We start from the raw sequence: 12,341 nt of genomic DNA on the forward strand, positions 1-12,341 counted from the left end.
GAGTGATCAGTTTCGTTCTGTTATTCTGGACTTTAGCTTATGTTTGCATTTTGGTCCTCTACTGAAAAAATGGACTAAATGATCCGTTAAAAATTTAATCAATCTTTACCCCTTAAGTGTTGATGTGGCATTTTGATATATACATTTTTGGTGTAATTATGATAAATTATGATTAGCACAAAAAATTGTTTATAAATTATTTATTAAATTCGTTACCCACTTACTCATTATCCATTTACCCAATTGGGTATAAAATATTTGTTTTTATCCTAATCATCAGTCATTTCCACCTCATTTACACCAAAAAGAAAATGAAAATGGCATATCACACCTTAGTGACAAAAATGGAAGGAAATTTTAATGAAATGACTACTTAACCCGTTTCATTTGAAGTATAAGGACTAGTTTACCCTTCATCAGCACGAGATCAAAATACAGGAGGATTAGGAATCTTCATATATACTGCAAACTGAGATAATTTAATAAAAATGAAGTTTCAACATATATTACATGTGAACCCTAGACTCCACAATTCACCAATTTAATAAAAATGAAGTTTCAACATATATTACATGTGAACCCTAGACTCCACAATTCACCGTGCCGTCCATAGCGTTGGGAACATACGGATATGGCATTGAGATGAAAACAAACAGGCGACTGTTGGTAAGTGGCTTTGATCCATTCATCAGGTAATAGGGGGTAGTTAACCCTACACTGAAATTTATGAGAAGGCCAAGTTTTTCACAAAAACAAAACATAGATGTTTAAAACCAGGCCAGTAGAAAACAAAAAAACAAATGTACCTTTGATCATCATCGAAGTTATGTTACAGAGGTAACATCAAACCCAACCATCTCCATTACCTTCACTTGTGTCGAAGCACCCATAAAAACATTTACTTTCCCGATAATACGTCCTCTGCAACTTTCAGACTTGTCATAATGAGAGAAACATGCAATGCCAGGGTTGATTTTTATGTTTCATTGAAGAAACCAAAAAAGAAAGGACACTTTCTTTCAGAAGTTTGAAATTGAAATTGAAATTGAAATTGAAGCAAAACAAAAATCTTTTTTACTGGTAACATGATAAGGATGTTTCACCATCTGCTTGGATAACTTTAAAATCCCATGATTTTTTCCCCTTTTTTAGCCCTGACTTCTGTTGGTTTCTTAATGCAAAAGACAAAATTACAGTCCATATTTTTTGTCGGCTTTGCCAGCTTCAGTCTTTTAACAAAAATATATCAAGTGATGAGAAAAAGTAAAACTACTGTCATTTTACCATGAACTGTCAAAACACAAAGGCAAACTGGTCCCTCCCCCCTGCCTTTGCACTATCAAACAAAATCTCATACATGTGAAAGAGGTTTTAAGTTTAAACCATATGTTCAATATTTTTTCATTAATACTGTATTAATTTAATTTACTTATTTGACCCAATTATCAAATAAATAAATTGCTCCATTAGTACTAAAAGAGAGGGAAAGAACCAAATCTCTCAAAGCTGATTGATTGATTTAATTAGCAGAGGCATATTCACCATAGCTTTTGAAACTGGCCATTCCAAAAAGAATTACAAAAACCCTAATTGAAACCTTGCTTCCAATACTCCTACTTACTATACAGAAGCAGAATCTAACCTGGCAATGAAGGAAAACAATACAAAACAAAATATAGCGCACCATGCGCGCAAATAAACCTGGTAAATGAGCCTTTTACAAATGATCTTCGCATGAAGTCCTCCTTGTTCTTGGCCTTGCTCCGTCGAGGGAGAGCTTTCCACTGAACTCATCTAATGAATCACTCGTGAGCGGTCCACTGTAGCTCCGTTGTTGCTCTGCCCAGAACCGGCCACTACGGTTACCAACATCATACCCTGGCGACGTGTAATTGGTGTTCATGAGCACATCACCTTCCAGTATGCGGAGCACCTGTTCCAAAAGCACATTCAACCAATCAGCAGAATTTTCTAAATCTTACTTAGTGACTTCAAAGTTAATGACTTGACAAAGGAGATATTTCCTAAACCCAGAGGCCTCGCTTCCAATCAATTACATTCTCTAGGCACATAATCTGATATCTAACCATTTGTCTTCCATTCCGAAATTTTAATAGGAAAATATACCACTAAAGATATAAAGAAATCAGACACAATTGTTTTTTCCAAATAAACATTTTCATTACAACTTCGAAAGTAAAACCATGTTGCATTGAGTTCACATCGATTTTAAGGCAATTAGGATCTTATACAAAACACTAAGAAAACAGCATATTGCAGGTGAAATATGTAGTCTCAAAGTTTCTCATTACCTGTGACATGCGCGGCCTAGAATGAGGATCTCGCCTTACGCATAATGATGCAGCATGAAGCATGCAATATACCTCATGTTCGGAATAGCGATCTTCCAATCTGGGGTCCACCAGTTCATCTATGGCGTATTCTTCCAAAAGTGGACGTGCCTATTCCAGATCATTAAATCAGCACAATATGTAAACTGGCAAAAACTTGTTTTGGACCTTCATTCATATGATGGCACCATGTATATAGGAATAAAGACTAGCATATAAGAGCAGAGTTCGGAAAATACCCATTCGGTTAGACATTGTTGGCCCTTTGGCCTATTAAGGTCCACAGCTTTCCGTCCAGTAACCAGTTCAATTAACACCACTCCGAAGGAATAGACATCTGCCTTTTCTGTGATTTGTCCACTTTGAGCATACTCTGGTGCCAAATACCTACACCGCAGCATAAACCATTATTTGAATTCTGCAATTACATATAGGGAAGGTAAATTGTAAAAAACAAGGAGGAAAAAGAAGGTTGTCATTGAAGATTACCCGAATGTTCCAATCACTCTTGTTTCCACACCAGTATCACCATCAGGCTGCCATCTTGCAAGGCCAAAATCACCAACCTATTAAAAACAAAACCTGAATGAACACCTAATGATACAACTATTCAAGGAAACTACAAAAAAGTTCATATACTCGAATGCCTTCTATTGACTACTTAAAAATTTTGAAGGTAATAAGATAGGAAGTAATACTTATTGCGAAAATAAATTCCATGAAAAAATTATTTTACTAGAAAAGATGTAAAGGATTCTCCTTAGCGTCAATGCAAGAAATGAGAAATAAATATCTTTTAGCTTGTAAATACCAAATTCAAAACCTTGCAGGAGAGTTAGAAGTTCACATACCAAAGGTTCAAAATCATGGGTGATGAGAATGTTGTTCGGCCGCATGTCACGGTGCACAATGCAGCCAACTCTGCATTCTTCATGAAGGTATCTCAGACCTCTAGCAGCTCCTACTGCAATCTTTTGCCGTGCAGACCATTCTAAAGGTTCCCGATGACGCCCTAGAAGACATCAAATTGATGGTACAGTCAAAAACACATTTCCAATAAACAAAGATAGCAAGCTCTTTCAAGTCTAAAAGCCATCACAGCAAATCCCTTGTAAGACGCCATACATGATGACCGTATCAAGTTATCATATTTGCATTATATCAGCATAAAGATTTTATACTTAAAAGAAAGAAATACCATATAGATGAGAATCTAGGGATCCATTGCATATGTACTCATAAACCAGCAGTCGCCTTCTATCCTCAATACAGAACCCAATCAGCATAACAACATTCCTGTGCTGAGCACAGCTCAGGACTTCCACCTCTGAGCAAAACTCAAGATCTCCTTGAGAACTAGCCAATTTGTGTTGCTTCACTGCAATTGCCTGACCATCTGGGAGAAGTCCTCTATGAACGGATCCAAACCCACCCTCAGCCAAGAAATTAGCTTGTGAAAATCCACCAGTTGCAAGCTCCAATTCAGCATAGGTAAACCACCTCGGCGGTTTCCCAAATACAGGGGCCTTATGCTGACATATTGAACACAATGGAGGAGGGCCAGGTGGGGCATTTCTCGATAATGAAACTGCTTCCCTCACATTTCCACTAAATTCAGAATCACTCCTAAAGCTTGATATTCCAATGCCTGCTTCTCTATCAAGTTTCGAAAATTTCTCCAGCAAGGCTTTTGTTGTTGAAGCTTGAACCCTGTCATGAGCTCTAACTGAAGTTTCTTCCAGGTGTCGTGAGGATTGATGCTGAGAAGTAAGATACTCTGTTATCCATGGTTGGAACCTTAAACTTGTTGAAGATAAGGATAAACTTTCACTCTCGGGGTCTGAACCAGATTCATCAAGATCCTGAATTTCTTTAATGACCAATGATTCATCCTTCTTCAGGTCTCCATTCCCTGCTGAGTTGAAAAAAGGAGAAGTGCCCAGATCAGAGCTTGACACTGAAGAAGTTCCTGCTTCAGTAGCAGTAAATGGTGTCCCGAGCTCTGGACTACTAGTTGGAGTGACAACTGGCCCTCTAATAGAACCAGATGATGTATCTTTGTTTTGGGGATACTTTTCAGAAGCTTCATCTCTCCCAGAATTTAATTGAGAAGAAGCTTCAGCTTCCTTCTCAGGTGACCCAACCAAATTTAAGCGGAGAACTTTAGCCTGTGAATTCTTCATAACCACAATGTTGCATTGCAACTCCTCTATGCACCTTTTTTCCTCATGTTTAAGCTGCCTAAAAAATCCAAGAAACAAAGAAAAAAGGATCGGGATTTCGAAATGTGAGCACGTACCCTCTTAGATCGAACACAATAGAAATGTGGGAAAAAGAAAAGCAAAATGAAATAAAGGAAATAGGATGTTACTTGTCCAATACAACCCAACTAGCTAGGGCTCGCTTGGCCTCAGCAGCTACCGCTCCACATGGCGATCCAGAAACAATTTTTATCTTGACATTAATCTGTGCAATTAGATGGGAAACAAAGCATTAGCAGGTGAAGACATTTAGATGAAACAGTAATCTACTCAAGCACCCAGAGCATGGTATTTACCTTGTTTGGATCATAAACATCATGAAGTTGAAGGATCATTTGGGAGCAGGAATCAGTGATATCAGATTTCTGCTCTGAACTTGATCCTAATTGAGACTTCCGACTGGCGCAGTCCCCAGCAAATCTTGGGAAACCCCATCTTCTACCTGAAACAGTATACCATTTAACCAGCAAGTAGGGATCCATTAGTCACCTTAATCATTTCTAATTATGACCCTTTTATGCCTTGATTAAACTTGTTTATGCCACAAAATAACTTAACACCCGAAAACAAAAACAATTTGAAAAGTATCTGCTAAGTTAGAAACTGGAAAACAAAGTCCAGATGATGGTATTTTATACAGCAATCAGCAAAGAGTTTCAGAGCACAGATACTATAAGTGTCATCATCCATTATTTCAAAACAAGTTCCAGGATGAGCACCTAAATGAAAATATAAAACAGATAAACAATAGCTTTAAGCACAAAATTTCTTCACCGCTAACTTGAATTTATTCAAGTAAACTGCTATAATAACATTAAGCATAAGATGGGTTAAGCAACTTGTCAGTATAACCTGACTTCTCCAGACCAGAAACAGTAATTGTATAACACAGTGCAGTAATCAATGTTTAAAAAGATGAAGAAGTAAATAACACTAATTGATATTAACATGAACAGTAATCCAATGCACAAAATGTAACAGGTAGAGTCAAAACCAATGAAAAACAAGAGAATAGTACCTGAGCTAGGTGAAGGAACAACAACAAGTAACGTAATGCAATCTCCAGGTTGAACAACATGAGTCAAAGCCCAGACAAGAGCAGTCTTGGGAATTTCTTTGGATGCCTTAACAGCAACCACAACTTTCTCAGCTACATTTGAGCCACCTTTTTCCTGTTTTCCCTTCTGTTCTCGACTCATTTGGCACCGAGAATTTCTACAAAACTTGCCTCACTTAACAGATTCAACTCTAAAAAAGCCTATCTTAAAAACCAATGATCATAGTAGAAGCCAAGATAACACATCTTAAAAAGACACAAACAGAACAAAATTTTTGCATTATTTATCTGCCCCCACCATACTGGCTTCTAGGACATGTACCGACATTGCTAACTATGCAATTCCAGATAATCTGCAGAGAGACAGAGAGATACCAGCATCTAGTACAAGACCCTTTTCACTTATTCACATTAACCCCTCAGAATTCCTCACTACCCAATGAAAAAGTAAACCCAACATAGTTTCACCTTGTTGTGAAATTTGTAAGAAAATTCCACAGGTGACTGCAAACTTCAAGATCTAGCTAGCCTCTAGTCACTTAAAACAAGAAACTAAGTCCTTCAGGTTAAATTAGGCACTGGATTGAGAAGACAGCCATTGTTTGACCGCAAAAAGGACAGCTACCCCTAAAAGTGAACCTCGATACATCTAATCAACACAACTAGCTTTGCCCTTTTTTATCTTGGAAAGGGTCCAATCCTCGGGGTCAAAACAGTGAAAGTCATAAAAACAAGAAAACAAAATGAGCTGTGAAATTTTAGATCCAAAGATCAGTTTTCCTAGCCTGTTTTTTTTTTCTTGTTCAATTCATTATGGAAACAGAACAAAAATTCAGCTCTTCGATTCTTTTGTGCAAGTGTCCATACAAAGATTATCAAATCACGATGAATGACAAGAAAATCGTCTCTGTAGCCAGGCAGCAGCTTTCTAGTAGGTGGATTTGATTGTCGAATCCTCAACAACTAGCAAAGAGCCTCACAGAAACTGTAAAAAGAAAAAAAATAAAAAAGAAGCACCACCCTTTTTAAACCTCAAATTCAAGCCACAAAGTTCAAATCCAGCAAAATTGTACAAAATATATAGAGATCAGTACTTCAAAACATAAACATACATTGAAATGAAGAAGAAAAACACTGATGTCATATGCTTGTTTGGCTTGAAAATGCAAGAAAACAACAAGAACAACCAGAATTACCAACTAACTACATAGTTTTTCTTTTTCCCTTTCATTTCTTGTCAATAAACAAAACCCATAACGACAAACCACAAAAAAAAATCAGATCCCCTGCAACTCTTTGAACCAGAAAAAAATAATAAAGATCCCGTAAGCCCAAACGTTCCCTTGATTTTAATAATCGAAGTTCATCAATCTTCTCATTAACTAAACAACAAAGCAGACAAAATAAACAACTGACATAAAAAAATATTTTTTAAAATATAAAAGACGAAGATATACGGAACCAAACATTACCAGCTAGCTTTCTAACGATTCAAACCCCATATAATTTGTTTTTAAACAAAAACCCAGACGCCCGTTGACAAAAGGGAAGCCTCTTTCATTTGAAAAAAAGAACAAAGAAAAAAAAAAGCACTAACTTTGTTGAAGAAAATATATAAAGGAAAAAAAAAGTGGGAAACAAAAGATTTTCGTACCCAGACACAGTTACTCGTTTGTTTGCGTTTAAAATTGGAGTATTTATTTTACCTCACACTAATTCTTCCTTCTTCTTTAACATCACACTAATTTTTATGCTCTAAAATTTTTCATTTCAAAACAAGAAAAGAAGGGTAAGAAAATGGATATATTTTAGAGTTATATTATAACTATTTTTAAAGAACAATCTTTGGCCACTGAAAGCGGTGTTGTGTCTCTCTACTTGTATAGATAGGTTCAATTTTGTTATTAATCCCTGTAACACGTGTATGTTTTGGATTTAATCCTTATACTTTAATTTCATCATTTTTAATGTTTTTTGAAATATAGTTGTTTATTCTGCAACTTTTAAAATCTCATATTATTTTCACATAATACTTTTAAAAAATCAATTAATAGATTTAATCATTTGCGTCAATATTAAAACATTAAAATTCAAATAAAAAATAGATATTAAAAATAATTAAATTTAATAAATTTACAATTTTTCCCATGGTGCAAGACTGATAACCAAATAAATTTAACAATGAAATTTTAAAATTTGAAAAATATAAAAATGTAAATTTAACTCATTGACTAAAATTGATCATATTAAAAAATAGAAACTAAATCTATAAGGATTAATGCCAGAATTTGACCGTAAAAAATCAGTGTTTTATTTAACCCTGTAGTTAACAGGGACACGTACGGTGGGAAATTGAACAGTGATGAAAAAGTATACTGGTGTTACGAGATTACCCTTGAAGTTGGGTGGAATTTCGAGGTGAGGAAGAGGATTCGGTTACGTTAACGAAATTTTTATATTTTTGTGTCCAGTTTTGAAAGATAGGAGGCGCCATCTTTAGGAAAACAAGACAACAATTTATTATGCTCCAACTCCATTACTTTTCCTACATTTGAAATTCAGTCCTTTTAGTTTCAATTTCAAGAGGGTTAAAATATGCCATAAGTCTCTCTCCTTTTGGAAATTTGAATTTTAGTCCTTGTACTTCTATTTCTAAGAATTCAGTCTCTTCACTTTTTCGATTTTAAAATTCAAGTCCAATTGTTAATATTTTTAATTTTTTTTGTTAAGTTTGAAATTAAAAAAATACTCATTTGTTAACTATGTAACTTAAAAAAGGACGATGCCATGATTTAATTTAACAAAAAAAATTGTAAAAATGTTAACAATTATATTTGAATTTTGAAATATAAAAAGTAAATGAACCAAATTTCTAAAACTAAAAGTACAATGACTAAATTCTAAATATTCGAAAAGTATATGCACTTATGGATGTTTTTAAATTAAAAAAAAATCAATAGGATAATGTAAAGTCATGTGAAATATGAGTTAAGGGAAGTGTTTGGCTATAAAGATGACTATGATTTGGCATAGTAAAAAATTGGGCAAATAAAAACACAAAAATATTTGATTTTCCTATGAATATCTTTAATCCACAGTACACTCTATCACTCATCTCACATTGATACTGAAAAACTAAAATACTCACTCCCAAGTATGAGGATTCTAGTATCTTCAACATATCAACACAATAACTAATCTAAAAATTTGGTTTTAATAGATTACAATAGGTATTATCAACACAACTTGCCTCAACATGAGTAAGTTAAAAAAAAAATCAACTTTCATTCTACTTTTTTTTTGGTGTGTGAGATTCATTCTACTTCTTTACATTAGTGCAAAACAATCATATCTAGTGCTACACAAGAAAAACTGAAAACCGATCCAAAACTTAACCGAATTATGTTTTTATTTAATATATAATATTTTATGTTTAAATTAGTTTAAGTAATTTATAGAATTATTTATAAAAAATATTTAAAAGACATTTTTATTGAAGTAAATGTAAAATATTAAAAAAATATTTTAATATAAAAAATAAAGAACCAAATAAAAACAAAGCTAATTATAATAGACGGATGAAATAGAAGGAATATCACCTACACTCGGAATTTAAAACTAAAAACGTGGTAATCAGGTTAGCAATTTTTTTCTATTTTAAATTTATAGTATAATGGAATTTTAATTATTAAAAATAAATAAAGAAAGAGATAAAATATTAAAAGCGTAAAGTTTGGCTGAGATTCACGGCAGAGAAGAGAAAAGGTAGCAGCGATTGATAAATTGAGTCCACTCGGGATTTGCAGAAGGGTGAAAATTAGGCGGCGCAGGGCAGAGGCCAATCACAGGTCAATTCAGGTTCCCGAGCTGTCTACTGTCGCCTTATCATATAGCATCGAGACTTTGATGGACCGGCTGAACACTCAACTGGACCACTTTCACCGGATCAGCTGGCTCTTTCATTTTTTCTACATGGTTTTCAACTTTTATAATAACTTTTATTTAACTTCCGTTTTAACGATATTTATCCCTATTGTAACGCCTACATTACTTGTATTTCCGCCATTCAGGAACAGTTCTCTTAACAGTCTCGGTTTTGGAGGCTGGAGCTCATCCACGGAAAATAGTGATAAATTAGGTATAATGATTTTTTGTCTTCTCATTTTATAAAAAAATTATTTTAATTTTTAATTTATAAATTAGGCATAATTTGGACGAGTAATTTGATATCATTTTAAAGGTTTAGTCCTCATGGATAACCTGATATGTGTTTATATTGTTAGTTTAGGCGAGCAACTGATGTCTATATCTGTTACATAGGTTTAACTTGAACGAGTAACCTGATATGTGTATATATGTACATTCAGCTCAGATAACTGGTGTGATTGAATTGAATTGATACATGATTGAATTAGTATATGATGTGATTATATGATAAACTCACCTTATTATTATGTGTGGACATGTTTAGGCAAACTTTACCAAGCTAAGTTGTTTAATATGTTTAATTACAAAATGATGTAAATTTATATTTAAAACCTATGAATTTACTAAGCATTCAAAATGCTTACTTTGTTTCCTTTCCGTTTCTGTAATGTTTATTTTGTGAAACACGTCGATCAGATCATCTCAGAGCTCAAACTATCTAGCCTTTGATTCAATAGTCTTTCAACCGTTCTGGACTTGGTTATGTGGCATGTTTATCTTGTGTTTATCTTGAATGATGATAGTTTTGAACCCTAAATGGTGTTTAACTTGAATGGTTAAATATATGTTGTGTATGAAAATGTGCGTTTTGGCAATATGTTAGCTATTGTTGAAGGATATAAATGGTCATCTTGATAGTGAAATGGTTGAGTTGGATGATGTAATTGAGTAATATCACAAATTTGAATGATTGGTGATTTCATAGGTTGAAATGTTTGGCAAGGTACCTATTTCATGATCAATGGCTTGATTGACTTGTGAATGGTCAATCATATGTTTGGATAATAATTGAACTTGGTATGAATTGTTAGATAAAAGTTTAGTTGTTGTGATGTAAATGTCAAAATGAGACATGTTGATATTGTTGATTGAGGAATGGTGAATTGTAGCTTTTGGTATGTTTTGAATTGGTATAATGCAAGTTGAAAGTGTGCCTAAGGCACCATTTGAGTTTGGTTATGGTTTGAGCATGGAAAAGTACTAAAATATGAGATTTTTTACTTTCTGGCAAAAAGTAACGATACCATAGTATCGGTATTTTACCAAATTATCATGATTTTAAAAAAGACAATGATAATATGTTAATTTGCATGACTTTTTGTATTTAATTCGGTTAATTTTTGAAGTGATCCCTGCTGAATTAGTGTTTTTATGTTTTAATCTTGTCAGGGATGCAATTGGGATGCTATGAGTAAAAAACGAGCAGAAAATGACCAAATTGAAACACAGTTAATAAAGTGAGGCCGAATAAAAAATGTGGAACAAGCCAAGGACTCATCAGATTCTTTTGACTTTGTAAAAGCCAAAATTAGAAAAAAAAAATCTAATTTTAATTTTAATTAAATTTTAATTATATGTTGAAGTGGTTAGAGCCAAAATTAGTAAATATCATGTATATAAATAGGATTTTAATGTACCTAGGAAAGACACAATATATTTCACATTTTGATTGTCATTTGGAATTAAAGAGGAATTATTTTTTTCTTCCAAAATTGGGTGTGATTAGCATTCTGTTACTTTTATTCTCATTTCTTTGTTCTTTCAGAATTTGTTTAATTACCTTTCAAGTCCTTGCCTTTCCCAACTTCCTCTATTATCATCAAATCACCTTTCAAAACCTATGAAATATGATTAAATCTATGTTCCATTAAATTCCATCTTAGCTTTAGGCCGGTGTTCTTCCCGATCGGGAATCGTGAGATACGTATCTATATTAAAAATCCTTCCAATTGATATTCAGATTTTTCCTAAGAATCGGGATTGACAACTCATCCCTTAAAGTTAACTCGATTTCAAGTCAAAAAGTGCACGTTGGGTTGGAGTCGTGTTTGCTGACAATTGGAGAAATGAGTCGGCCATGCTGTATTCGGATCTCCAAGAACAAATCAAGGAAGAAGTGATCAGGTTTAAACGACCCACGCGGTTAAGGCCGTTAATTCGAGTTGGGTTCTTCAGAGCGCAAGGCTGCCAAAATCTTGAATCGGGAAAACGTGTATCTCGGTTAGATAATTGGTAAGGGTTAGTTTGCAGGTCGTACTGGGACCAGCTACGAGAGGAAGAATTGGTGGTTAGGACATTTTCAACTGCTATAACCAACTTATTATTTAGAGGAGAAAATTAATTTTCAAGGATCGATTCAAAAATCCAGAATCCACCGAGTCTAGGGCTAAGACTTATTATCTTTGATTACAAAATTCAAATTTAATTTCCAATTTAATTTATAATTAATTTAATTATTTATTTAAATTGTTTCAATTATTTAGTTTCTAAACATTTCAAAACTCCCCTGATTTATTTGTTTATTTTTCAGCAGGCCCGTTTGGAGTCGTGGGCACAACTATAGCCACGACTATCGACACGACAGAAATTCTGATCACAAGTTAAATGCGAAAGTTGATTATAACACCAATCCCTGTGGACTCAACCTTATTACCACTCTTTACTACTACTTAGAGTTATTTTGTA

The 12,341-nt window shown here is 34.0% G+C and overlaps 1 protein-coding gene and 1 long non-coding RNA gene across 5 annotated transcripts; one reads left to right on the top strand and one right to left on the bottom strand.

Annotated features, from left to right (window-relative positions):
• Positions 1-1,488: 1,488 nt before the first annotated feature.
• Positions 1,489-7,584, bottom strand: LOC107916360 (inactive protein kinase SELMODRAFT_444075). Of its 4 annotated transcripts, none has more exons than XM_041102948.1 (10): positions 7,376-7,584; positions 5,631-6,654; positions 4,909-5,054; positions 4,723-4,817; positions 3,550-4,592; positions 3,203-3,363; positions 2,841-2,917; positions 2,591-2,738; positions 2,313-2,462; positions 1,489-1,933 (listed from the first exon to the last, which is right to left on the bottom strand). In XM_041102948.1, exons 2-10 carry the CDS (start codon positions 5,809-5,811, stop codon positions 1,718-1,720), a joined length of 2,217 nt encoding a protein of 738 aa, XP_040958882.1. In that variant the 5' UTR covers positions 5,812-6,654; positions 7,376-7,584; the 3' UTR covers positions 1,489-1,717. The 4 variants fall into 4 exon arrangements, with proteins under 4 accessions (XP_040958882.1, XP_040958883.1, XP_040958881.1 ...); XM_041102949.1 differs by having other exon boundaries at positions 7,324-7,545; XM_041102947.1 differs by having other exon boundaries at positions 6,782-7,517.
• A 1,817-nt stretch (positions 7,585-9,401) lies between these two features.
• On the top strand, positions 9,402-11,368 carry LOC107916213 (uncharacterized). Its single transcript, XR_001689422.2, has 3 exons — positions 9,402-9,644; positions 9,740-9,807; positions 11,046-11,368. It is a non-coding gene; the product is annotated as an uncharacterized lncRNA (long non-coding RNA).
• Positions 11,369-12,341: the final 973 nt, after the last annotated feature.

Source organism: Gossypium hirsutum, chromosome D10 (assembly GCF_007990345.1).
Source record: "Gossypium hirsutum isolate 1008001.06 chromosome D10, Gossypium_hirsutum_v2.1, whole genome shotgun sequence".
Taxonomy (NCBI): domain Eukaryota; kingdom Viridiplantae; phylum Streptophyta; class Magnoliopsida; order Malvales; family Malvaceae; genus Gossypium; species Gossypium hirsutum.